Raw genomic sequence first — 27,774 nt, forward strand, 5'->3', positions numbered from 1 at the left:
CTGTGTGAGTGCAAACTGATGAAATCAGTTTATACTGAATCGATCTTCTGCATATAAAGATAATTGAAAATGAAAAAAAAACTTGGTTTTAAATTGGAAATTGCATAGAAAATTAATCAATTTTTAAAAAATATCATGTAGGATCTCTGTCCTTAATGTGCTGTACATTGTGATTTAATGCTATAACTAGTACTCTGACAGTATTTTTCACTTTGTGTTGCTATGTGGGGGCAAACTGTTGAAATCTTTACTTAATATATACTAAACTGATCTTCTGTATATAAAGAGAATTGAAAATGAATCTTGATGTGAATGGAAGGGGAGAGGGAGTGGGAAAGGGAAGGGTTGTGGGTGGTAGGGAAGTTTGGGGGGGGGGAAGCCATTGTAATCCATAAGCTGTACTTTGGAAATTTATATTCATTAAATAAAAGTTTAAAAAATATATAAATCTCAACTTTAATATCTGTAAAGCTGATTGACATAGAAATTGTTTATAACATTCTTGATGATACAGGAGTTTTTAACCTCCTATTTAAGAATTTTGCTCAAAGTGCTATGATCATATTCACCTGGTGCATCTGAGTGAAGAGCGATAACAGGTCTAGAATAGTGAGGCAAACCTCTGTAGCTATATTGGCTTCAGTGTCTACATGGTGCACAATGTCTATTTCATTGGCGTTACCTGTAAAAAACAGAGTAAAATATGCATAAATGTTTAAGACAGTTCTTTGTGACCTATGAAGGACTTTCTTTTATTACAGTGTATCAACTGTTTACTAGGATTTTGATGAATAATTTATTAAATCAAAATGCTTTGTTTGTCCCATTCCTTATTGGTTAAAATATGAATACCAGAGTCTAGTATGTGTGCCCTTTGCATATGTTAGCTGTAAGGTTTATAATTCTCTAGTTCTTTTCCATTTATTCAGCCATGTACAAGGTCATGTTTCTTTCATAAATCATACTGTTTCAGATTCTCTTGCTTGTGGGCTAACACACCAAATGTACAACCTCAGTGGACCATCTGCAGCCACTTTGGAGGACAAAGTGTATTTATAGTTGAGAGCATGTATCTTCAAACAAGTAATTGGGCCACGTGTCCATAATTGTTAGCATTCATATGCAGCATGATTCCAGGTTCCATTTTCCCATAATGCACAAATTGGAATGGGTGTGTCTCTGGATTAAAGATCTTATGCCCACTGCTTCCGGGATATGGGCAAGTTTATCCTCTTCCTACAGTATAAACAATAGTTACCTGGTTGAGAGAAACCCCTTTAATCCTCCCAGTACCAAAAATTGCTTTTTTCCAGTGCTGCTATACTAAGCACATTATATCCTGTTGAGAGTTTGGCCCTTCCCCTTGCTTCTCCATTTTAAATAATTTTATAGCCAATCCCTGCTGATTCTTTCCTCTACAAAGCCTTCCTAAGGCTATGGTAAACCTTAAAATGAAGCTGTGGTTTGGATAGCACAACATTTCTCATAGTTCTTAAAGACTCTAACGCACTTCATGTCCCTTACATACCTAGAGAAAAATAGATAACCATCTTATTCCTGTTACTTTGGCATACTTACTGGTCATGGTATTGTCTAACATCTGTAAGAGTTTGGGGTTAGAAAGTGCATTTTTGCCTCTAATTATAGGTAAAGTTTGTGATCTGTGCTGCTTATGTCCTTCATGGCTAGAAGTGTTGTGCATCCTGAAAATTAAATAAGAAAAGTTGTTAAGGTTATTTGCAGATGATATATCCAAAGCTATGTTTAAATATTCTAGATTGAGTTAAATGTTTTAAAATAATTTTAACAGAGATTTCTTATTAAAAGATATTACATAAAAGAAACATGATGAAAGAGATTTTAGTATTTGTTTATTTGAAAAGCAGAGATACACACACACACACAGAGAGAGAGAGAGAGAGAGTGAGAGAGAGAGAGAGAATCTCGCATTTGCTGTTTCACTTACCAAATTCTCACAAGAGCCAGGATTGGGCTATGTGAAAGCCAGGAGCCTGGAAATCAGTCTGGGTCTCCCAAGGGGGTGCCAGTACTTGAGCCATTACCTACTGTCTCCTATGTGTATAATTAGCTGGAAGCTGGGCTGGAAGTGAAGGAGCTGGGACTCTAATATGGGACACAGGCATCCCAAGTGGCATCTTAACTGCTACACCAAATGCTTGCTCTGAGAGGGGTTTTCAAAACTACTTTTGGAAGTATTTTATTTAAACTAGGGGTGAGAAACGTGTTGCCCCAGGCTGTGTAAGGCCTAAAAAATTATTTGGTGTGCCTTGCCAAGGCAACTCTAGGCAGGACTAAAAATTCAATAAATCTACAGCTGACTAATTTTTAAGTTGGTAATTTTATATGGCCCATGAATAATGTTATAAATATCCAATGGCCCTTGACAGGAAAAAGGTTTTTGATTTAAGCCAAAATAGGATTCAGAATAATAATATATAGAAAGATATTACATAGAACAATGGGTACTCCAACTAAATCCATTCAAGAATATTCAGTGTTACCTAATGAAATCAAATGATTCAATGACAGTTGATTGCCTGATCAGAAAGATACAGTATCAGATATTAAAAAGTAGAATATTATATAATTCAGATACCTCAAATGATTTTTAAAGAGATAACCCATAAAATCAGGTCTAAAACAACCCCTGCTTTTCTGTCTTTCCATTTGGAAATTGCTGTGATTATTATTCTGTTTGTGTCCTATCCCCAGGGGCTGGCATGTGACTCTTTCGTGGGAGGAGGTTGGTGGAGGATCCTCTGTGCTGGCTGCTGCTACTATACAAGGCCAATGCAACAGCCTGCAATAACTATTCTTCAATGAGGCTCTTCCAACTGAGAAAATGAGGTAGTGTTGTGGAAGTGGGGATTCTTACTATTTCTCACTGTATTGTTTGGCCAAGAGAACACGTTCACAATCTTGGGGTATTTGCTGTCATATAAACTACTCATAAAACACTTGTATGAGGAAAGCAGGCAACAGCAGATACCCTGAAGAGTCCATCCTGTGTAACAGGCAATGATTTTTTCTTTGCCAGGCTTATTTGGTTCTAGCTACATCAGAGTCAGGCTCAGGAGATCTGACTTTGACTTTCAGTAGTCAGGGGAGTCCATTCCTGGGACTACAAGTGATGATGAGTTCTGAGCTGTGGGGCTTGGACCTTTGGGACTGAGTTTTTCCAGATGCTGAGCCTGCTTTAGTCCAGAGGCTGTGGAGTAAAAATTGGTTTCCAGGAGGTGGGGGCAGGAATATTGAGGGCCTGGCCAGCTTTCTCGGCAGGAGCATGAAATGGAAGCTGCCAAACACCTGCACAGCTCCAGTGACCTCAGGTGTGCTGTTGTTGTTATTAATAAACGTGGTAAACAATTCTTCACCATTCTCTATGCCAATGCCACTTGCAAAACATACCCCTTGTATTTTTACATTTACTTTTTCACTAAGGGGCAATTTCAAGGGGTCCCTGTGGACAGAGACAAAATTTAATCTATGATTTATTGGTTGCATGCCACTTTCATATTTCTTTCTAGAACTTTCCCTAAAATATTAATATTACATGTCATTATGACACCTCTAGGAAGAATCAATCAAACTGGGAGGAATTTTGGCAAACAATTCTAATCTATTAGGCCCAGAGGAGCTGTGATGGAGGACTTCAAGGCAAATATTTTCCACCAGGTAGGCTCATGAAAAATGAGGAAAGGTCTTAATGTTCATCAAATCAGTCCAACAGTTAGGGAATCTAAAATGAGCTTATGAGGCCAACCACTCCTCCTCATTGCCCTTGATTCCTTGAAAGACAATTTAAGAGTATTGGTAAGATATTAAACTAACGCCAAAGAGTGGATATACTTGAGCTCACATTCTGCTTTGTCACCAGGAGATCAGCAATCATGAGAGAGGCATTTATTGGAATTATGTCTACAATGCAGGTTCAGTCAAATTGCACTACTCATCGATGCTCATTCTATGCAAGGCAATGTGCTCTAAGCGCAAACAAGACAGACATAATCCTTACCTCTCTAGTCTTCACATGCTTGTGGGGGTGGATGCTAGAGTACTGAAGTAGTTTCTTCAGATAGAGTTACTTGAAAGGTGCATTTGTGGTGTGTGTGTGTGTGTGTGTGTTCACCTCCCATGTATGCATGCGCACACACATATACACAAACACACACATGAAAAGTACTATGCGAATATAACATTACCACTGTGGGAAGAGAGCTGATGTCTGGCAGGCAGGATTGGATCCTTTGAGAGTTCCATTGTTCTGGGTGGACTGCACAAATTTAAATGCAGCAGCAATTTTTCTGTAAGGAAAACAGGTTTTAATCAGAGCACAACATTTATAATTGATATTTAATAAAAATAAGATGCCTGCACAACACATCAGAGTGCCTGGGTTCTATTCTTGGCTCTAGCTCCTCACCCTAGCTTCCTGCTATTGCAGATCCTGGGAGACAGCAGTGATGGCTCAAGTAACTGGGTTCTTGCTACCCACTTGAGAGAGATGGATTGAATTCCCAGATTCTGGCTTTAGCTCCTGGCAGTGCTGGCATTGTGGACACTGGTGGTATGAACCAATGAATGGGAGCTCTCTCTCTGTTTCTCTCTGACTCTCAAATAGAACAAAAAAGGATGACAAATTATAAAGCAAATATTGAACAATAAAATGTTCCATTCTCTATGAATTAGTGAAAAACAAAACCCCCTTTTCTTTTGGACATGGGAAATCAGGGTTTAGCAAAGATGCTGCATTTTCTCATGAGCAAATGACTATGCCACAATTATTCCAGATTATTTTTTTAGTTTACTGTAAATATTTTCTTTTTAAAGATTTATTTATTTATTTGGAAGAGAGGGTTACAGAGAGAGAGAAAAAGAGAGAGAGAGAGAGCGCTCTTCCATTCGCTGATCTACCCCCAGATAGCTGCAATGGCCAGGGCTGGGCCAGGCTGAGGCCAGGAGCCAGGAGCCAGGAGCCAGGAGCTCCATCTGGGTCTCCCCTATAGGTGACAGGAACCCAACACTTCGGCCATCCTCAGTCACTTTTCCCAGCCCACTATCAGGGAACTGGATTGGAAATGAAATGAACCAGTGCCCATATGGGATGCTGGCATTGCAGGCGGGTGAGTCACCTGCTATGCCACAACGCGGACCCCTGAAAATATTTTCTTAAGTTGCTTTCAAGTTTATATCTATATCTATATCTATATCTATTTCATAAGTTAGTTCATGAGATACCTGCAATGCAATTTGTTTTAAAATGTGTGTTTTGTGCTTTCCCCCACAACTTTATTGCTAGATATGCTATCAGTATAGGCAAGCTTCAAACTTATGTACAATGTGAACTCAACTTAACAATTCTTATTTGCATTTTAAGATTTCTAATATATATTTGGAAGTCTATTTGGGTTCACTAATATAAGTCAAAGCACTTAAAAATCATTTTAATAGACACACAAATATTTTATGTATAGAGTACCATACTTTTTAAAAGACCAGATTAACCTACTGGAATTCAAAGTCATTACCTTATTATATTGCGTTTTCCTAGGTATCTGAAATTTTGAAGACAAACACTAGAAAAGGAAGAAAAGTCACAGCTAATTATTCATACTCTTTTATTTATACAAACTATTCATGTAAATATATTGAAATAAAAACATAATTTCTTTAAATATTTTACATATTTTATGGATGGATGATTTACCACATGGAATAAAGAGTGGTACAGTGAAGTATTTTGAAAGTTCCAGGAAAAAGTGTTATCTATTCAACTCTAAAACTTACTCCAAGATGCTGAAGAAGTCGGACACCTCAGGACTGGGAGCTCTTTGCCAATAGGCAATGAGAGTCTCTGTAAGGAAACACCAGAGAACATGAGACTGAAATTCAAAGATACTTCAGTTTAAAAATTTTAATTTAAAAATTTCTCTTTACCGTCTGAAATTGTTTTCATAATGTGAAGAAAGCACATAAGAAGACTCCTTGTTTCTGCTTGATCTAACTTGTCAAATCGAAGAGTTGAGCCAATCAAAGACAAAGGTCTTGGGATCTAGGAGTTAAAGGGTCAATGAGAATTGGGTAGCAGCAAGAGATTTCTGACTTGCAACTGATGATCAATAAGTTTGGGAGGGATGCCGCACCTTTTCACAGTTATCAGTCTTCTCACTGCTCTTCTCATTGGTACTTGGGTTGGAGTCAAGACTTGCCAAGGATGCTCTGGAATCAGCATGGTTTACTGTAGAAATAGCTATTGATGAAAATGCTGCAAACACAAGCCACAGCACACGTACGGTAATGAGATGTATGGGCACACAAACACACACAGAGCTAAAATGATAATCCAGATGATGTTGATTATTGCAGTGGTAGTAGCGTTCTAAGAAATTAACATCAGAGAATCTGGGATTGGAAACATTTTATGTACTATTACAATGACCATTAAGGATTTAGGAAATTTTGATCATATGAATAGAAATAAACAAAGTAAAGCTTTTTGATTTGATTTCTTAAAATACTTTTTAAAGAAAGATAGTTCTTGTTTTAAAAGTGAATTAATATTGGGGCTGATGCTGTGGCACAGCAGGAAAGGCTGCCGCCTACAGTGCCAACATCACATATGGGCACAGGTTCAAGTCCCCACTGCTCCACTTCTGATCCAGCTCTTTGCTATGGCCCGGGAAAGCGGTGGAAGACAGCCCAAGCTCTCCTGGCTTCTGACTTTGGATGTGCTCAGCTCCTGTCTTTGCAGCCATTTGGGGAATGAACCAGTAGATAGAAGACTTCCTCCCTCCCCCCCCCCCCCTCTCTCTCTGCCTCTGCCTCTCTGTAACTCTTTCAAGTGCATTAGTAAAACTTAATAAAGAGACTTTTGAAAAGCCCAAAAGGAAAATTAAAATGAAAATTAAAATCTCCAAAATAATTCTAAATATAACCATTGAGGTTGAAAGCTACTATATTTTAGAAGTCTCAATACAATGAAAATGTATGACTTCCCAGAATGAAGCAATCTCATAATATCTGAGTATGATGCTCCTTAAATCAAACAAAAATGAACAGTAATGGAAAAGGAAGTCACTGAATGGCATTCAAAGAAATATGTAAAAAGACTCGTTGGTTGCAAAACTGTAGTGTACCTTGTCATATGGATTATGCTTAATGAATTATGGATTGAGTGAAAAGCACGAGATACAATGTAACCATGGATGAACATAAAACACAAGTGTTCTCAGAAGGTCTCAAGTACCTGCTATGGAATTTAAAACATCTTTAGAAAATGATGTATCCACAGAGTTTGCGTGTTTCATTGTTGTCTGGGTTTGAAATCCTCCATTAGTGCTTAGGTCATCTCTAGATCCCTGCATTCAAAGTATACAAGAGATTAATGACAATCAGCATATTTCAGCATTGTGAAAACCCACATATGCCTTCTTCATTACATCTTCAATTAGATAATATGTAATTTGATTTTCTATATCCCAGCAAGGATTATCTGCCAAAGTAGAGAAAAGAAAGGTAGTGAAGACCATTATCTTTGTCACAATTTGATTTCTTATATGAATATTTCATGATGTAGGAGAAAAGTCTTTTAGATGTGAATTAAATGGCTGAAAAAGTCATTGAGGGATTCAACGGTTACATTAGAGATGCTATATTATTATTATCATGGTTATCTTATGACATTACTGTTACTAACAACTAGATTTTGAAGTCTGATTATTTGCAAGACTCTATGATAAGTGTTTTTTATTACACATAAGGATCTTGTAATGAAGGTATTCTATGCCATCTTATAAATAAGGAAATGGAGGCTTAACTTACCTAAGGTCACATCGATAGTAATTGATACTGTTAGGATTTGAATTAGGTTAAAAAAGAAGCAATTTTGAAACCACAGCTCCTGATGTCTAATTGGCCATAGATTCCATTGTTGCTGGATTCAGCACTGTGTTAACTCACCTGGTACTTGACTACAGGCAACCCATCTCAAGTGTGTTGTTGGACAGTTGCCATGGCAAAGTGAAGGAGAAGCATAACTAGGTCACTCCTGGGTTGTAATTGTGAATAAGGCACTTTGGTATTCTGACATCAGGTTAGCATAAAGGCAATGTGGAAACTGATGGGGGCGGCGGGATGGTATACACTGAGGATGGGGCCGTGAACACAACAGGGGATCATGTAAAAATTGAAAAGCATTAGAAGTAATGCACAAAACAGAGAAAAATGAAAACAAATCACTGAAGAGATGGCAGAGGGGGAAGGCTATGGAGCTTATCTGGAGCAGGTGACGCTGCTGTAAATACCCAGCCAAAAGTGGTGTTTAATCCCCACTTTTCTCATAGATGGGGGAAACAGTCACTCAAGGCAAAAACAATTCTTTATTGACAGTTCAGATCGAATGCACACTTACCTGATTAGATGTATTGACAGTAAAGGGATATAGGTCCTTCAGGTAAATTCTTGGCATATTGTCCAGAAGCATGCCGTACAGGGGCATGTACAAACTTGCTATCTGGGCCTGCTTTCCCTAGGTGAAAAGGTAGCCAGAAGAAATGATTCACATAGGAATCAATAGGCTGGTAGGTTTGATATGCATTTAAAGCAATGAGGCATTAAATGGTGTTTAGGGAAGGAGGCAGAAAGATCACTTACTGGTTCTCTGTATCGATCATCAAATGAATGTTTAGCCATTAGGTTTTTCAGGACGGCTAAAGCTAAGTGCCTGATATCTTGGTCTTCCTGCAGGGCAAAACCAACTTCTCTGAGCAGAATTCCAATTAAGAAGTGTTTTCGGCAAAACTCATTTGTGACTGAATATTCAGGCATATCTTTGTGATGAAAGAAAAGAAACCATGTTATTGAAAATCAAATAATTACTTTATAGTCAGAGCAGAGGTATAAAACAATTACTATCATTTCTTCCACCACTAGGAGGGTCTCAGCAATGCAATCTTGTTACAGACAGTAAACAAATTGTATTCTCTGGAAGCTTTCATCAAGATAGGGAATAATCTGTGTATAGGAACACAATCATAGATACAAAATAGCACAAAAAGTCAACTGTTACTTTCCATAAAGATGACATGGTTACTGTATTACAGGATTTTGAAAAAAAAAAAAAAACCACTTTAAGAAATTGCGACAGGAAGGAATATGAGTGTGGTGATGGCCTTTGTGAGGAGGCTTAAGGTTTGAAGATGTAGATGTTCATGGGAACAGACTTTAACAGTAGAGGGAGAAAATGAGGAAGAAGGAGTGGGGTTTACTATGGCATGAAATTCTGAAAGTATAAGTATGCAGGGGTCAGTAACCACTGCAGATAAAAGAGAAGTGGTGAGAATTGAGTCTGGAGAAATGGGTTGGGGCTAGATAACAGAGAAACTTATGTGTAAATCCCTTAGCTGGTGTTCAGATCACTTCACTATTTGCAGCTGATTCTGTGGGAAATGTTAAAACATTAAGGGGTTTGAGATCAGTGTCCTGCTTAGATTTTTTTCTTTTTTTGGTATCAGAATGTCAATGAGTCAGACTGTAGGGTTAAGGTATAATGAGTTGGAAGATACGGAAGAGACCAGTAGAGAGCTGGTGTCTGGGATGCTGGAGTAGGAACTACATTGTACAAGGAAAATCACCAGGACAAGTTGGTTAAGGGATGTGAGAGACCAAAGAGTAAGAAAAGGCATATGGGACTGCAAAGTTTTGAGCCTGCATTTAGAAGAAACAATGTTAAAGTTTCCACTAATAATGGATTTAATCGAGCAGTATAAGGTGCTTCATAAAGTTAACTGTAATAGAAGTACTAGCACATACAAGAAATAAAGGGGGAAAATTCATTGATGTTGGCATTGGCAGTGATTTTATGAATATTATCCTCAAAGCACAGGCAAAGAACATACAAATAAACAAGTATGAATGCATCAAACAAAAAGCTTCTGAACAGCAAAAGAAACAATGAACAAAATAAAAGGCAACCTAGGAAATGAGAAAAAGTCTTGAAAACATATCCAATAGGGGTTGATATCCAAAATATATTAAGAACTGCACAACTCAATAACAAAAGAAAACAAAACATAATAAAAAATGGGCAAAGAATCAACGCACATTTTTTCAAAGAAGATATACAAATGATCAACAGGTACATGAAAAAGTGCCTAATATCACTAACAATCAGAGAAATGCAGATTAAAAACTATAAGGAGATATCACTTCATTCTCATTAGATGACTACTATCATAAATTCAAAAGATAACATGTCCTGGCAAAGGTGTGGGGAAAAGGCAACTCCTGCGTACTTTCGGTAAGTTTGGAAACTGGTGCAGTCATTACTGAAAACAGTATGCAACTTCCTCAAACAAGTACAAATGGAACTACCATAGGATCCAGCAAGCCATCTTCTGAGTACATATCCAGGGGAGTTGAAATCAGCATCTTGAAGAGGTCTCTCACTCCCATGCCCACTACAGCATTACTCACAATAACCAAGATAGAAATTATCCAAGTACTATGACTGATAGATGTGTTTTATACATAGAGTGGAGTTACAAAAAAGAAAGGAATTCTGCCATTTATGACAACAAGGAAGAGCCCTTTATGTCATTATGCTAAGTGAAATTAGCCACATACAGAAAGACAAATCCTGTATGATCTTGGCTAGAATCTGGAATCTAAAGAAGTTGAATTCATAGATGCAGAAAATAAAAAGCTGATATCTAGAATCTGGGAGATGGGAAAAATGGGGAAATTTTGGTGAAAGGAAACAAATTTCCCATTATCAATGAATAAATTATGTAAATGAAATATACATTGCCATAATTATTAATAGTGATGTATCACACACTTGAAATTAGCTAAGTGAGTAGATCTCGAATTTTCTCATTTCACAGACACAAAAAATAGTAGTTGTATGAGGTGATGATATGTTAGTTTGGCTGTGGTAATCACTTCAAAAGGTATACATATTTTTAAAAAAGGGGCCAGTGCTGTGGCGTAGCGGGTAAAACCACTGCCTGCATCCCCTATGGGCGCCAGTTCGAGTCCTGGCTGTTCCACTTCCAATACAGCTCTCTGCTGTGGCCTGGGAAAGCAGTGGAAGATGGCCCAAGTCCTTGGGCCCCTGCACCTGCCTTGGGAGACCTGGAATAGGCTCCTGGCTCCTGGCTTTGGATTGGCACAGCTCTGGCTGTTGCCACCAATTGGGGCGTGAACCAGAGGATGGAGGACCTCTCTCTGCCTCTCCTTCTCTCTGTGTAACTCTTTCAAATAAATAAATAAATCTTTTTTTTAAAAGTATACATACAGGAAAACATTGTTTTGTATAGCTTAAATGCATTAAATTACATATTATACCTCAATATAGGTGTATTGTTAATTATATCACAATAAAATTGGGGGAAAATAAGTATAGCTAGCATGTTATATTACATATGAGGGGTTTCAGAAAGCTTATGAAAAATGTGTATTATGGAAATAACCATGAATGTATTTCAACATTTTTTGCACCGAAATAAATTTACCTCTTTTTATTTACTTATTTGAAAGGCAGAAATTCAAAGAGAGAAGGAGCAACAGAGAGAGAGAGGGAGAGAGATATCTTTCATCCGCTGGTTCACTCCCCAAATGGCTGCAATAGCCAGGGCTTGGGCCAGACCAAAGCCAGGAGCTAGGAGCTTCTTCTGAGTCTCCCACATGGGTGCAGGGGCCCAAGTTCTTGGGCCATATTCTGCTGCTTTCCCAGGCACATTAGCCATGAGCTGGATCAGAAGTGGAACAGCCGTTACTTGAACCCGTGCCCATATAGGATGCCGGCACTGCATGTGGAGGCTTTACATTCTAGGACATAGCACCAGTCCCATAAATTTACCTGTTCAAACGATTTATTGATGGTATAGTAACAGAGAGAGAGGCAGACACACACACACACACACACGGAGAGAGAGAGAATCTTTCATCTGCTGGTTCACTCCTCAAATGGCCACAACAGATGGAGCTGGGCCAGACCGAAGCCAGGAACTAGGAACTCCATCCAGGTCTCCCAAGTGAGTTACAAGGGTCCAAGCAATTGGGCCGTTTTCCACAGGTGCATTAGCAGGAAGCTGGATTGGAAGTGGAGCAGCCAGGATTTGAACCAGCAGCTGGCACTGCAGGCAGTGAGTTAACCCACATGCCACAACACCAGCCCCAAATTTACCTGTTCATTTCACTTTTCCATTTACCTTTTTGTTTCATTTATGATACATTTATCACACACAGTAAGGAAATCTCAGCTGCATTGGGAGATTTAAAGAAATTCTGACCTTTGGAGAATACATTATGAAAGAATTGAAGTTAGGGAATTGCTTAATTTCCTGTGATCTCAAATTTAGTCACCCAATAAATATTTTTAACCACATGATATTAACTATATGGTTATTCATTATTACCTGTAATTAGAAACTTGGAGTATTTATGCTCATCAACATTATTGAACTTTGTTGTGGTTATTGATGCTTAGATAAGGTAATATAAAATATTACTTACCTGATGCATGTAACTCTTGAGTAGATTCTGAAGGTGTCACAGGATCTGAGTTAACATAAACAAATGAAATGTTGATATATATATATATATATTTATTAACTTGTGTAATTTATACTGGAACATTAAAATATACTACTTAACTATGTGAGTCTCCAATATTGCTGTTTTCAAAATGAATATATTAGTTTAAAGCCATTTCCATAAAATATGTCATAAAACAAAATTATTGTCATTCTGAGCCTCCTACTTGACCACTTGTTTCTATATCAGAACGCTGCTTGCTATGAAACATACATGCTCATTGTATATAGTACCAGATCTACAAAGAGAATATTAAGCCTTTTTCTGGGCTATGAACAAATAGTGAACACTTGATATCTAAATGGCCAAATAAGGTTTCTCCTCTTGAACATCTTAACCAGCTAGGCTACCAATAATAACTTGGTACTTTTTAAAACAAAACAAATCCAAAGCAAATGGTTCAAAATTTTGATGTCCAATATATAATTTTTACTTTTTTCTATGAATTATGCTTCATAAACTAGGAATAAAATAGAACGATGTAATATGAATTAAGATTTAAATGGAAAACTTATACAGACTTCATAATTTTTCCTCTTTTACCCTCCAAAATATTACTTCAAGCTATAATAGGTATAAGAAAGCTTGTGATCATTGCAGCTCTGAATAGCAAAATTGTGCTTTGTGAATTGTTTTACTCACTGTTCAGAAGTAAAGTATTTCAGGTTCCTGAATCATCTTAGTGTTTCTTCGTAACTTGATTTTTAATTAGATTGTAACATTGAGCCAGGTACTGCTCACCCTCTACCCTGTTCTTTCTGATATACATATATATTCTATATAGTATGTTGTATATATACTTCTGTACATATAAATATATATATATATACTGTATATTACATACACTTCTGTATATATAAGTATCCATATATAATTCTGTAAATATATGTGTGTAGAGGTAAATATATGTGTATATATATATATATTTACAGAAGTACTAAATGAAAGTATTTCCTGTATACAACTTATGCTATAGAATGTTTAGTAAACAAAATGTGAAGCCCCATTCTTTTCTACACACCTATCCTCTTCCTTTCTCTTGTCCTGAAGTGTCAAATATTTATTATCTGCATTCCTTTCTTCCCTCCCTCCGTCTTCCTTCCCTCCTCCTTTCCAATGTGCCAGTCTTCTTCGTATAACTCATTTTGAAGGATTGCACTTAACATAATTACACATATTAATTGATAATTTCAAGGGAATTTACGTTCACAAACTATACTTTTTCCCCCCTGTGATTTTATGAAAATCAAAATCAAAGGAAAGCTATCTTTTTGAGACAGTAATATGAAAGAGGATATGTCTCTGTTAAAATTCTTTGATTTACAGTCACCAGACTTGCAATTTTGTTAGCTTTCCCTTTAATAAAAAGGAAACAGATAAAAATTGAGAAATACAGAGAAGTATGATCACCACAAGCCAATAGCTTCTTTGCCTTTTAACCTGATTACTTGGATGTAATACTCATGTGACAATTTCATACAAAACCATGACTGAGGAAACATGAAAACAATAACAAACAAAAAGCAAAACAAATACAAGTGTTCACTGGTAGGAACTGAGGAAAATCCTGGGAATTATTACCTGGAATGTTTGCTGATCTTATGGGGAGACACAAAGGAATAAAGTGCTCATGTTGACATACTTCCTGAAGAAAATCAAATTTATACTGGCATAAGGTCTGCAAAAGAGGCAAACTGAATGACTATTATTTACACACCAAGAAAGTTAGTAAGAACAACAAAAAATACATGCCTTTGAATCTTATCTTCTTAAAAAACAAGTTAGCTGTTTTTGTGAGACCACAAAGCAACTGTGAAGTTGCAAGTATTTTATGACCTGTGATATATGTGGTGTAGGCTTCCCTTCTTTGGGGATTGGTTAAGGCATCCTCAGTTCCCATTTGTAACATACATTGAGCTTCTGTGAGATAAGGTCCTACTGAGTCATGTTTTTAAGCTTCTTTCAGTTTATGTCATGACATATTTATTAGAAAAAACATCTTGCTGTACCACAAGTACAGAACTCCTTCAAAACCTGTACTCAAACTGTACAACAGACCACTGCATTCAGCTCCCACATCCCAGAGCTAGGGAAGGCAATCAAGTGGACTCTATATGACACCTGCTCTCAGAGTACATTGTCCAATGCCACCTTCTTCCTTGCCCTTGCTAACAAATCTGCATTTTCAAAATATTTGCATGAAGTCACTGCTGTCTTTGGATTCCAAACATGAAAAGAAGAGTGTAACACACAGATCAGAGATAGCTACATTAGAAGGAACAGCGAGCATGCTCGTAACTGCCCTATATCCACTCTCAGGCATGCTAAGTCCAAGTGAGATCAGCATCATCATATTCACTAATATCTGCTCACAAGATAAAATATATCCCATTTACTCACATATTTTAGAATTGGATTTTGTGATGATTGTAGTCCATACTAATACTTCAAACAAGGGTACTACAAAAGATAATCCTTTGTACATCAAAATGAGTGAAGTATAATTAAGTTATATGTTAATTATCTTCGTTGCAAGCATTCTGCTTGTCTTTGGAAAAATATGTAATTTAATACTATTGCCATTACATCCACATGACTATTTTGCAAATTTCATGCATAATAGCAACAGAAACAAAGAATATCATTTAAAACTATTTAGAGATGAATTGGATTTTCAAAACCAAATTGCATTTAATCATGCAACTCCCCTATGCAACTCCCCTGATCAAAAGTACATCTCTACTGACAAGAAAATAATATTTAAACTTCTTAAGCATGGCATGAAAGGCTATCAGAAGATCGTTATCTATTTTTGGCCTCTCTACATCTATTGCTCTCCACCTATATAATTTCCTAAATAATTTCCCTCTGGGGGTCTTTTCTCCCTCCCAGGGAATAAAGGCTAACAGTGAACTACTAATTCATGCCATCTGTAAGAGGCAGGCATGTGACCCACAGCAGGTTGACCAGATGCTTTCTCTATGTAACGTAAACCTGAAGCAATGTATTAAGAGGGAGAAGCTACCTCCGGCTGATGCATTTGTGCAGTGGCAGCACCAGTAGTACCCTGCTCAACCAGTTCCTCACTTTTCTTTTGGAAGTTCCTTCTTTTCTTTTGGAAGTGCCTTGGTCCCTGCTGGTTTCTAAGCCTAGTTCTCCACCTGATTCACAAACAGTATTTAATCTCAATATCCTTTTAATAAGTCCCACTTTGCTCAACTTGGAGTAAGTTTCATTTGCTTGCAACCCAACAACCTTAATTGATGCAGATTTTATGATCTGGTCCATTTCCAGATCATAAAATATGTCACTGTAGCAGGTGACATGTTAGATCTTGATGGGTCTCAAACTTGAGAGTGCACAAGAACCACCCAAGAGTCCTGTTAAAACAGATTTCTAGGGGCTGGCGCTGTGGCACAGTAGGCTAAGCCTCTACCTGTGGCACCAGCAGCCCACATGGGCACCAGTTCATGTTAAGTCCTTGGGCCTCTGCACCTGCGTGAGACCTGAAGAAGCTCCTAGCTCCTCACTTCAGATTGGCTCACCTCCAGCTGTTGTGGACATCTGGAGTCTGAACTAGCAGATGGAAGACCTTTCTTGCTGTTTATCCCTCTCTTTGTCAGTAACTATACCTCTCAAATAAATAATAAAATCTTTTTTAAGAAAGAGACTTCTAGGTCTCATTGATGCTACCTTGCTGACCTAGAAAACACACTTTGAGGACCACAGATCTAGAGTCCCTTCCCCATCTCCCCCGTCCATACCTCTCTTCGGGTGCGGAGATCAACTGTCCCATTTTAACCAGGACATAAAGGTTTTTGGGGAAGTGGGGCTTTAAGTGATAGAACAGAAAGAGTCCAGGATAAACTGGACCACAGGAGCTGTATCTGGAAAGAGCCAGTCCTTTCACCACCCACAGGAAATAGAAGTGAAAAGTACACAAGTTCATTCCACATGCCTTTGTCTCCCACTAAGAAAGGACTTGGGAGTCTTACTCAGAGGGTGAATCATTTAAGAGCCTGCATCTCATGGGTACAGACATTATCTTCTAACACAGAAAAAGGAATGGTTAACGCTTTAGGGATATATATATATATATATATATATATATATATATATATATATATACCAATATATTTATTTATAACACCAGCATTTAAAAACAGTTCTGGGCCCAGAGATATGGCATAGCGGGCAAAGCCGCTGCCTGCAGTGCCAGCATCCCATATAGGTGCCGGTTCGAGTCCCAGATACTCCACTTCCCATCCAGCTCTCTGCTATGGCAGGGAAAGCAGTAGAAGATGGCCCAAGTCCTTGGGCCCTGCACTCCAGGTTCCTGGCTTTGGATCGGTCCAGATCTAGCTGTTATGGCCATCTGGGGAGTGAACCAGCAGATGGAAGACCTCTCTCTCTCTTTCTCTCTCTCTCTGCCTCTGCCTCTCTGTAACTTTGCCTTTCAAATAAATAAATAATTAAATCTTTTAAAAAGAGTTAGTTTTGTATATGTCCCTTACCTTGAGATCACCAGAGGAGAACATGCTGATGTAATTGTTGACCATCTTAAACACAAATCCTCGGTCCATAAATGTGAAGCAGCGCTAAAAAATTAAAATTCAAAATCCAAACAATTTTACTTGAGGGATCATTAAAGATTTTAGAAAAGATGATTAAATATATGGAATTAAAATAACATTAAAGTAAATATGTTGTATAAGAGTTTTAAAAATCTCTAAAATATATTCCGATCTGGGAACTAATTAAAATACTAAATATAACTTCCAAATCTGAAAATTACATACCTATACTTATCAATGTTATAAAAACATCATTAGAGTTTTGCAACGAAAGGCCAAAGTCTTTTCCTTTTTATATAGAAATTTTTAGCTTTCAGTTGTCTATTTTTTATTTTAATTTATTTAATTAATTAAATTTAATTTAATTTTATTTAAAATTTTATTAATATTTTTTAGGAATGAGATTCCACAGTCGCTCAGGTGGGTATGTTTTGCTGTACAACAGTAGGTAGGAATTGGAGGAGGGGGGAGCAGAGATGGAGAGAAAGCTTTTGTACATAAAACTAGAGATCAACAACAAGAACAATAGAACATTCACAAATACTTGGAAATTAAACAACTTGCTATTGAATGATCAATGTGTCATGGAAGAAATTAAAAGAAGAAATCAAAAACTTCTTTGAAGTAAATTAAAATGATAACACAACATATCAAAATCTGTGAGATACAGCTAAAGCAATATTAAGAGGGAAGTTTATAGTATTAAGTGCTTACATTAAAAAGAGAAATATCTCAAATTAAAGATCTGGTGATGCATCTTAAAGAATTAGAAAAACAACAACAAACCAAACCCCAAATCAGCAGGAGGTGAGAAATAATAGGGATCAGATCAGATATAAATGTAAGTGAAAATGCAAAAATATAAAAGGTCAATAAAATAGTTACTTTTTGAGACTATAAACAAAACAGATAAACCTGTAACCAGACTAACAGGCAAAAAAGAGAAAGAACTCAAATAAAATAAAAATGAAAAAGGAGACACTTCAACTGACACCAATGAAAAACAAAGGATCATAAGAAACTACTATGAAAAAATCAAAGAAATGTATAAATTCCTGGATATATAACCTATCAAGATCAAATCAAGAAAACAAAGATAATCTAAACAAACTCATAACAAGCAATGAGATTGAAGCAGTAATCAAAAGTCTTCCATCAAGGAAAAGTCTGATACCTAATAGATTTACTACTGAAATCAACAAAACATTCAAAAAGAAAGTAACTCCCATACTCTTTAAACTATTCCAAAATATTGAACAGGATGGAAGTCTGCCAAACTCTTTTTATTTTTTTTGTTTTTTTTTGACAGGCAGAGTGGATAGTGAGAGAGACAGAGAGAAAGGTCTTCCTTTGCCGTTGGTTCAGCCCCCAATGACCGCTGCGGCCGGTGCATCACGCTGATCCGAAGCCAGGAGCCAGGTGCTTCTCCTGGTCTCCCATGGGATGCAGGGCCCACGCACTTGGGCCATCCTCCACTGCCTTCCCGGGCCATAGCAGAGAGCTGGCCTGGAAGAGGGGCAACCGGGATAGAATCCGGCGCCCCGACCGGGACTAGAACCCGGTGTGCCGGTGCCGCAAGGCGGAGGATTAGCCTGTTGAGCCACGACGCCAGCCTGCCAAACTCTTTTTATGAAGTCAGCATAAACATTTGATACCAAAACCAAACAAAGACATGACACAAAAAGAAAACAACAGACTTATATACTTGATGAACATAGCTGCAAAGATTCTCAACAAAATACTAGCAAATTGAATCCAAAACCACATAAAAAAGATCATACATCATAAGTGGGATTTATCCCAAAAATTCAAGGGTGGTTTAACATTCACAAATCAATAACATCATAAATCACTACAATATAATGAGGAATAAAAACATATATTCATCTCTATAGATGCAGAGAAAGCATTTGATAAGATTCAACACTCCTTCATGATAAAACCATCCAGAAATTAGGTATAGAAGGAACATTCCTCACAATTATAAAGGCTATATATCACAAACCAACAGCCAAAACTGGAAGCATTTCCCCTCAGATATGTAACAAGACGAGCATGTTCACTAACTTCATTCTTCTACATATATGCATCCAGTTGTGATAGCACCAGTTGTTGAAGAGATTATCTTTCCTTCACTTATGGTGTGAACACTTTTGTCAAAAATCAATTGGCTGTATGTATGTGGATTAATTTCCGTGTCCTCTATTATGTTTCATTGATCTATGTATCGATTTTTATGTCAGTACCATGCTGTTTTAATTGCTATAGGGTTGCAGTATGCTTTGAAATCAGGCATTGTGGTGCCTATAGCTTGGTTTTTATTGTTCAGGATTGCTTTTGCTGTTGGGGAGCTGTTGTGATCCCATGTGCATTTTAGGACTGTTTTTTCTAAGTCTGTAAAGAATGCCATTGCTATTTTTATAGAGATTGCATTGAATCTATAAATAGCTTTAGGTAGTATGGATATTTTAATGATATCGATTCTTGCAGTGCATAAGCAAGGAATATCTTTCCATTTTTTTGTATCTTTGAAGATATCTTTCATCAGTGTTTGATAATTTTCATTGTAGAGATCTTTCACTTCTTTTCTTAAATTTATTCCTAAATATTTGATATTTTTGTGTGCAGCTATTCTGAATGGGATTTCTTTCTTGATTTCTCTTTCTGTGAGCTCATCATTAGCAAACAAAAAAGCTATTTTTTATATTTTTATTTTGTAACCTAAACTTTAATGAGTTGGTTTGTCAATTCTAACAGCTTTTTGGTGGAGTGTTTAGCTTTTTCCATGTACAACACCATGTCATCTGCAAACATGGATGATTAGACTACTTCTTTCCCAATTTTGATGCCTTTTATTTCCTTATCCTCCGTAATTGCTCTCACTAAAACTTACAGTGCCATACTGAATAAGAGTGAAACTGTCCAATCCCACCAAGCCCTCTTTCTGCAGGTGGAAGTCCAATGTGGCCACCCTGTGAATATCCCTAGCAGGCAACTCTCTAGAGGACCGCTGCTGTCTGCTGGGACAAAGCCTTGGCCTCACCTGGCTGAGAGGAAGTCCCCCTGTACATTTGCAGGCTCTAGAATCTTCTAGAGCAAGAGAAAAGGAACCCTGGAGGTCTTTGGTGAAAGGGTGCTTTGAGTTCATGGAGGAAGGACTGGTGATTCCTGTCTATGGACTAGTCCAGACTAGAGATGGCTATTGATACCCACAAGGTTTATGATGGCCATTCCAAAGATGAATTGTGAATCTTTCAAGCAGGCCTGTTTCCAGTACCTAGCAATGGGGATGATAGGCAAGAGGTTTTCCTGTGAAGCTAGAAAATCCAACGTCCGGGTTCTTGAATTTTAAGAAAGACCTTCTATGTGGTAAGCTCGTCTTCCTCTTTCCCAGGGGCAGGGAAGGAGGAAGATGAATCCTAGGGTGCAACATCAGAAGAGTGAGCTCTCTTCCTAAAAACCCTTTCCTCCATGTGGGAAAAAGGTACCTTAATACACTGTGGATGGGATTGCAAACTAGTACAGCGGCTATGGAAGACAATACGGAGCTTCCTCAGAAATCTGAAAATAGATCTCCCATATGAGCCAGCCATTCCCTCCTGGGAATTTACCCAAAGGAAATGAAATCAGCATATGAAAGTGTTATTTGAGCTCCCATGTTTATAGCAGCTCAACTCAAAATAGCTAAGATATGGAATCAACCCAGATGTCCGTAAACTGATGACTAGATAAACTATGGTTTATATACACGATGGAATACTAAACCATGCAAAAAAGAAAGAAATCTTGTCTTTTGCAACACAATGGATGCAACTGGAAACCATTATGCTTAGTGTAATAATCCAGTCCCCAAAACACAAATCTCATATGTTTTTCCTGATTTGTGGTAACTAATACAGAGAGTACAAAAAAAAGTAATGCATATGAACTGACATTTTGGGATTTTATTGTTTATACTCTTGTCTGTACTCTTGAGGAACAGTGATTTTTCTATTTAGTACTGTTTAATTCTTTATTGAATGGAGGGATAAGCTTGTGATTATAAAGTAGACTGAAAGTATGTCATTGTAAAACTTAAAAGAAAAATAAGAAAGAAAGGAGGAGGGGGGATGGGAATGAGGGAGGGCTAGAGGGCAGGGTGGGAAGTATTATTATGTTCTTAAAACTGTATGTCTGGGGCCAGTGCTGTGGCATAGCAGGTAAAGTCACCGCCTGCAGTGCCAGCATGCTATACGGGCACTCGTTCGAGTCCTGGCTGCTCCACTTCCCATCTAGCTCTCTGCTGTGGCCTGGGAAAGCAGTAGAAGATGGCTCAAATCCTTGTGTCACTGCACTGGTGTGGGAAACCTGGAAGAAGCTCCTGGTTCCTGGCTTCGGATTGCTGCAGTTTTGGCCATTGCGGCCGTCTGGGGAGTGAACCAGTGGATGGAAGATCTCTCTCTCTCTCTCTGCCTCTCTGTAACTATGCCTTTCAAATAAAATAAATAAATAAATAAATTGTATATCTGAAATAAATGAATTTTGTCTCATTTACATACATAAAGAATAAATAATAACTTTTTCAAAAAAGGAATTCAGATCTGGAGTCCCACGGAGAAAACAAACAAAAGAAAACAACCCCTTCCTCCAGATCCAGTGTCATCAACTGTATTTGTCTTGTCATGGGTCACCTGCGTCTGGTCCATACCAGCATCTTTTTCATCCCACGTGTGGAAGCTTTCCTGTCCATGAATAGGCCTGGAGCAGCCGCTTCATTTTTCTTTTAGTATAATTCTCTTTTACTAATAGAAAATAAAATACAGCTGACGTGGATAAACTATGATCCATTGGTTAAGTCTGGCCCATCACTTGTTTTTGTAAATAAAACTTTATTGGAAAATAGCCACATTCAATTATTTACCAATTTCTGTGATGAATTGCCTATGGTTATTTTTGCATTATGATAGTAAAGTTGAGTAGTCAGAATTTTTGCAAAACTGAAGATATTTAGAATTTGTTCTTCTACATAAAAAGATTGTAGATTCCTGCTTTAGAAGACAACTTAGATTCTTTCTATTTATTTATTTATTTATTCATTTTTTTTATTTTTTTATTGACAGGCAGAGTGGATAGAGTGAGAGAGAGACAGAGAGAAAGGTCTTCCTTTGCCGTTGGTTCACCCTCCAATGGCTGCAGCGGCAGGCGTGCTGAGGCCGGCGCACCACGCTGATCCGAAGCCAGGAGCCAGGTGCTTCTCCTGGTCTCCCATGCGGGTGCAGGGCCCAAGGACTTGGGCCATCCTCCACTGCACTCCTGGGCCACAGCAGAGAGCTGGCCTGGAAGAGGGGCAGCCGGGATAGAATCCAGCACCCCGACCGGGACTAGAACCCGGTGTGCCGGTGCCGCAAGGTGGAGGATTAGCCTATTGAGCCGCGGCGCCGGCTGACAACTTAAATTCTACTAAGCATTTTCTCATTTTGTTTAATAAACAAAAAATCAAGTATTCTAAATATGCCAACATATATTATTGTAATATAATGTTTTTCACCAGTTGTGTGAGTAATGAGAATTTTATTCTAATTGGTTCAGCGGTGAATAGTGAAACTCCAAATTGCAAAACAAACCACATGAATGGCCCTGTTCTTTCTTTATGTCTTCCAGAACTTCTGGTCTCACGACTTTCTTTTTCTCCTTGGACATGTTGCTTTTGCCCCTTTGTGAGGCATTAGCTTATGCACTACCAGAAGCAACTTTCATGTCGCTAAGTGTTGTTATAAACATCTGTTTATTCCAAGAGAACAGAATTGTCAAGCCAAATAGGTAGGAAGACTTTTCCCTTTTTGGAGACTCATTTATCCATCCCTTTTTGATGTTTAGAGAGAAATACCACAGATGTTTCTTTCAAAATATTTGCTAAAAGGCTAGTTCTGTCTTTTGTATTCAACGATTTCCAAGTAGTTTTCAAAAGCTAGTTGAAATCAGCGAGTAGTCAGATGAATGAATGGGTGAAAAGAGATGACTCTCTCAGCAGGAAAATGAATCAAAATGAATCTGCCTTTGCTGTCACCTTGGTATTATGCCTTTTTAGCAGAGTGCAGAGTATTTGAGCAGGTGTGCCTAGGTAAGTAGAGCTGTGACCCAGATTGGCAGAAGTGGGAAAAAAAGATTACAAAGCTGTATAAATCATTATGGATCTATTCTTATCCTTTCTATTTTAGTGAGAGAACAGTTGAGAAATATGCAAATTTTTGCCAGAATTACTTTCCCATGATGTAAGGTGAGAGATGATAACTTCCAGCCCAGGTCATTTTTATATGTCCCCACATTGGTCTCCAGAAATTCAGCTCTCTTGATTCTCATAAAACAATATTGGCACAACTGCGTCATTATGATATTTTAATTGTTAAAGTTCAATGACATTTAATTCATATTTCATTAATCATGTTGAATTAAATAATCAAAAGAGGTAAAAGTCATTTAGTGCCTCATCTGAGTAAATAAATACTATCAGACTGCTGGAAATATATTTATAAATGCAAACACTAGGAATAGGCAAAGTTGAGCAACCAAAAGCTCGAAATTGGCCAGCGCCTTGGCTCACTAGGCTAATCCTCTGCCTGCGGTGCCAGCACCCTGGGTTCTAGTCCCGGTCGGGGCGCCGGATTCTGTCCTGGTTGCTCCTCTTCCAGTCCAGCTCTCTGCTGTGGCCCAGGAGGGCAGTGGAGGATGGCCCAGGTCCTTGGGCCCTGCACACACATGGGAGACCAGAAGGAAGCACCTGGCTCCTGGCTTCGGATCAGCACAGTGCACTGGCCACAACACACCGGCCATAGCGGCCACTTGTGGGGTGAACCAACGGAAAAAGTAAGACCTTTCTCTCTGTCTCTCTCTCTCTCTCACTCTCTAACTCTGCCTGTCAAAAAAAAAAAAAAAAAAAAAAGAGCTCAAAATTCATTATTTATTGGAAGTGCACCAAAGCACTACCTTCAATTTTACTTTTTTCAAAAATTATTTTCTCTTCATATCCTTTTTTTCTCTTGTAATTCAAATGATTCATCCACATTTTCCAAAAAAACTTTTTAAGAAGTTTTCTGTGGCTAACAATTCCCATTAGAACTACAAATTAGAAATAGCATGCATGTGATAGACTCATGAGGTAAAATCTATTAAATTAATCTTTCCCTTTATTGATGTCTCATTTATGTATTGTTTTCCATTTCTAGTCCATGTGATCTACGGATCTTATCAACCATATTTGTTTATTTGTTGTCTGTCTCTGCTCTCTCCTTTCAGTTTTCACAAAGCCACTGGTACTTCCATTTCCTTTCTCATCTTTAACATTTATTGATTTGCCCCCATGTTGGACACTGGTTTATGTGTTAGCAGCAAGAACCTTTGCATACCTGAGCTCCAAAAGAGATATTCATTTATTCCAACAAGTGCAGTCCATTTAAGCAATGGAAGGTGGATATGAATCTTTTCCTTTTTCTAGAAACTTGCTTATTCATCATTTTTTGCAAGTTAGAGAAGAATATTGTAGATATATCTTTACATATATTTAGCTTACAAACTGGACTATGTATAATTTTTTTTCGAGTTTGTTATCCTGTTAAGTACTTCAAACAAATTACCAAAAAAGAAAAATATTTATTCCCACAGGCATTAAAATGTGGTAGAAACTGAATAATTTTTTTACTTTATCCTCTTCCCCTTAATTCTGGACTATGTTATTTTTATCCCCAAAACAAAGGAAAAGAAAAAAAACCATATGAGACATGTATTAAAAAATAAACAAATTAAGAAAAGAACAAACAATGTGCAATTCAAAATAGTTCTTATCACATTAAAAAAATTAGACTGGATTATAGTTCAGCAAAAACAACTCAGTCTAATTTTCCATATACCATCATAACCTCTTCACTATATTGTCAACATTTACTCATAACTTCTCACATCCACCCAGCATGTTCTTATGTCCACCATTATGAAATAATTATAATAGCTTCATTAAGGTTATATGAGTTAATAGTTGGACTAAAGAAGGAAGAAAAGAAAATCACTGTGATTCTATAGAGTGCCTTATCTATTAAACAATAAAAATAATTCAAAAGCTTTGAGAAATGATAAAAGATAAGTTTATATTGGTGCAAAAAGTTTTTAAATCCATGCCTTTGAGGAGATTCAAAAAATTCAAGAAAAAGTGTGTTATGAAAATATTATACATGGATTTAAAAAAATTTTAACACCAAAATAAACTTACCTTTAAATTCCATTTTTGCATATACCTCTTGAAGTATGCTCATATACCGTAATTCTGCAGGTCCACTGTTTTAACTTTGTCTTTTTGTCTTCTCAACCCAGGATGAAATCTCGTAACTCAAACAAGATAACTACTTTCCATAAACATCCAACTTAAAAAATAGCTGCTCAATGTCTCACTGATAATTGTCCTTTGGTACTATAAATGCTTATTTTATACCACGTAAACAAGAGCTTGGGAAGAACACAACAAAAGTGATAAATTTCCAAAGGTTTTTCCAAATTGGTTTTTTGGCATCATTGTTAGAGCTGCAATCAGAAAATCACTTCAAGCACAGAAATATGAGAGAGAAAAATATGCCCCAGTGCAGATTTGCCTTTAAAATTTTCATTTTTCTTTTAAGAATTTTTAGAACTACTATAATTTGAGGGATGGCATTGTGGTACTGTGGGTTAAAGCCACTCCCTGGAATGCTGGCATTCCACATGAGTGCTGGTTCAAGTCCTACCTGCTCCATTTCTGATCATGCTCCCTGAATTATAATACAATTGGAGAAGTGGTGGAAGATGGCTCAGGTACTTGGGCCCCTGCCTTCCATGTGGGACACCAGCATGGAATTCTGTGTTGCTAACTCTGGCTTTGCCAAACCCTGGCTGTTGTGGCCATTTGAGGGGTAAACTAGTGGAGGGAAGATCTCTCTTTCTCTGTCCATCTGTCTCTGTAACTCTGCCTTTCAAATAAATAAATCTTTAAAAAACCCCAAATATTATGAATTGAAAAACACTCAAATGATTAATTTCATCTAATCCTTGGTCCTTTTACAACAAGATTCCAAATTGGGGGGAAAAAGTATTTCAAGCAGGAAAAATGTAGGAGTGTACTTCAAAAGTTCAGACAAAAATTCAATTAAAAAGTAAATTAATTTTGTTGCAAAAAAATTCTTGCATAATCTTTCACAATACATATTTTCATAACTTTTTGGAAGATCTCTTATATGCATGGATTGCAATTTTTTTTACATCAAAGTAAATTTATATTTTAATTCCACTTTCCATAAACTTTTTGAAGTACACTACTATGAGTTAAAATATTTACCTCATGGTCCTGGTTTTGACTCTTTCTGTTGAAATATGAATCAATAAACACTTAGAATATCTTGTTCCCACTATTATGAAGCTTCAATTAGCTGTGAGTTCGTGTAACTGTACCTTAAGAAATCTGGCAATGCTGTGGTTTGCTCTTCTTGTTTCTTCAATTCCATCTTTGTATTTCCAAATCACGTGGTCAGATAAGACCATCACAAGATTGTCCAGTTCATTTTGGTAAGACTCAGGAAATCTTTGAGCCCGGGGAAGCTATGGAAATAATAGATTATTTCTTTATAATGTGGCATGTGGAAAACAAAGCAGGGAGGAAACAAACCAAGACTTATTTCATTTTATAGATTGTCACATAAAAAAGAATCCTTTTGAAAACCAGCAACAATGAGACAGAAGATATTTTAATTTCAGTCACGATTTCCATTCTTTTCACTAAATGTTTCCTTCTATTTTGGCCTGTGAAGTTTTGTTTTTTTTTTTTTTTCATTTCAAAGTAAATTATAACATTCACGAATTGGAAACTATTCAAACAATGTGCAGAGTAGAATGTGAATTTTTATTATGACATCTCATATCTTAATCTCTTTCCATTCCCTCTCAGAGAATAACTACTAGCAGTGACTAATGAATAATTATTGTAGTTTTTTTGATGTATAAATCTTTAATTTAAATTCAATCATTTTGATTCCTTTAGAATCTCTGTAATATACCAATACAAAAAAAATCAATGAATGAATAACCAAATGAGTATGGATATTGGTCTGAAATGTCCTCTGGTAAGTGGTGAGTTCCAGCTAATCTTAGTTCCACGTCCCAGGATACGTCACAGTTAAGAGGCATCAGTGAGACCTCAGAAGTCCAAATACTGTGCCACAAGATGCAGGGCTTGTCTGTGAAATTCCATGCCATGGGGCCGGCGCCATGGCTCACTTGGTTAATCCTCCGCCTGCGGTGCCAACATCCCATATGGGCGCCGGGTTCTAGTCCCGGTTACTCCTCTTCCAGTCCAGCTCTCTGCTGTGGCCCAGGAGGGCAGTGAAGAATGGCCCAAGTGTTTGGACCCCTGGACCCGCAGGGGAGACCAGAAAGAAGCACCTGGTTTCTGGCTTCGGATTGGCGCAGCGCTGGCCATCGTGGCCATTTGAGGAGTGAACCAACAGAAGGAAGACCTTTCTCTCTCTCTCTCTCTCTCTCTCTCTCTCTCACTGTCTGTAACTCTGTCAAATAAATTTAAAAAAATAAA

General features: G+C 37.5%; 1 protein-coding gene across 1 annotated transcript in view; it reads right to left on the reverse strand.

The window, feature by feature from the left end:
- DOCK10 (dedicator of cytokinesis 10) overlaps nucleotides 1-27,774 on the reverse strand; it is a 185,920-nt gene that overhangs the window by 32,042 nt on the left and 126,104 nt on the right. The window contains exons 28-41 of the mRNA XM_062197273.1: nucleotides 26,640-26,786; nucleotides 17,133-17,216; nucleotides 14,200-14,296; nucleotides 12,538-12,582; nucleotides 8,674-8,849; nucleotides 8,432-8,548; nucleotides 7,268-7,379; nucleotides 6,165-6,286; nucleotides 5,959-6,073; nucleotides 5,809-5,875; nucleotides 5,550-5,597; nucleotides 4,224-4,325; nucleotides 1,579-1,703; nucleotides 570-682 (exon numbers count right to left, since the gene is read on the reverse strand). Of these exons, the coding sequence (XP_062053257.1) occupies nucleotides 570-682; nucleotides 1,579-1,703; nucleotides 4,224-4,325; nucleotides 5,550-5,597; nucleotides 5,809-5,875; nucleotides 5,959-6,073; nucleotides 6,165-6,286; nucleotides 7,268-7,379; nucleotides 8,432-8,548; nucleotides 8,674-8,849; nucleotides 12,538-12,582; nucleotides 14,200-14,296; nucleotides 17,133-17,216; nucleotides 26,640-26,786 (1,470 nt within the window). The remainder of the gene's footprint in view (nucleotides 1-569; nucleotides 683-1,578; nucleotides 1,704-4,223; nucleotides 4,326-5,549; nucleotides 5,598-5,808; nucleotides 5,876-5,958; nucleotides 6,074-6,164; nucleotides 6,287-7,267; nucleotides 7,380-8,431; nucleotides 8,549-8,673; nucleotides 8,850-12,537; nucleotides 12,583-14,199; nucleotides 14,297-17,132; nucleotides 17,217-26,639; nucleotides 26,787-27,774) is intronic.

This window comes from Lepus europaeus, chromosome 1 (genome assembly GCF_033115175.1).
Source record: "Lepus europaeus isolate LE1 chromosome 1, mLepTim1.pri, whole genome shotgun sequence".
NCBI lineage: Eukaryota > Metazoa > Chordata > Mammalia > Lagomorpha > Leporidae > Lepus > Lepus europaeus.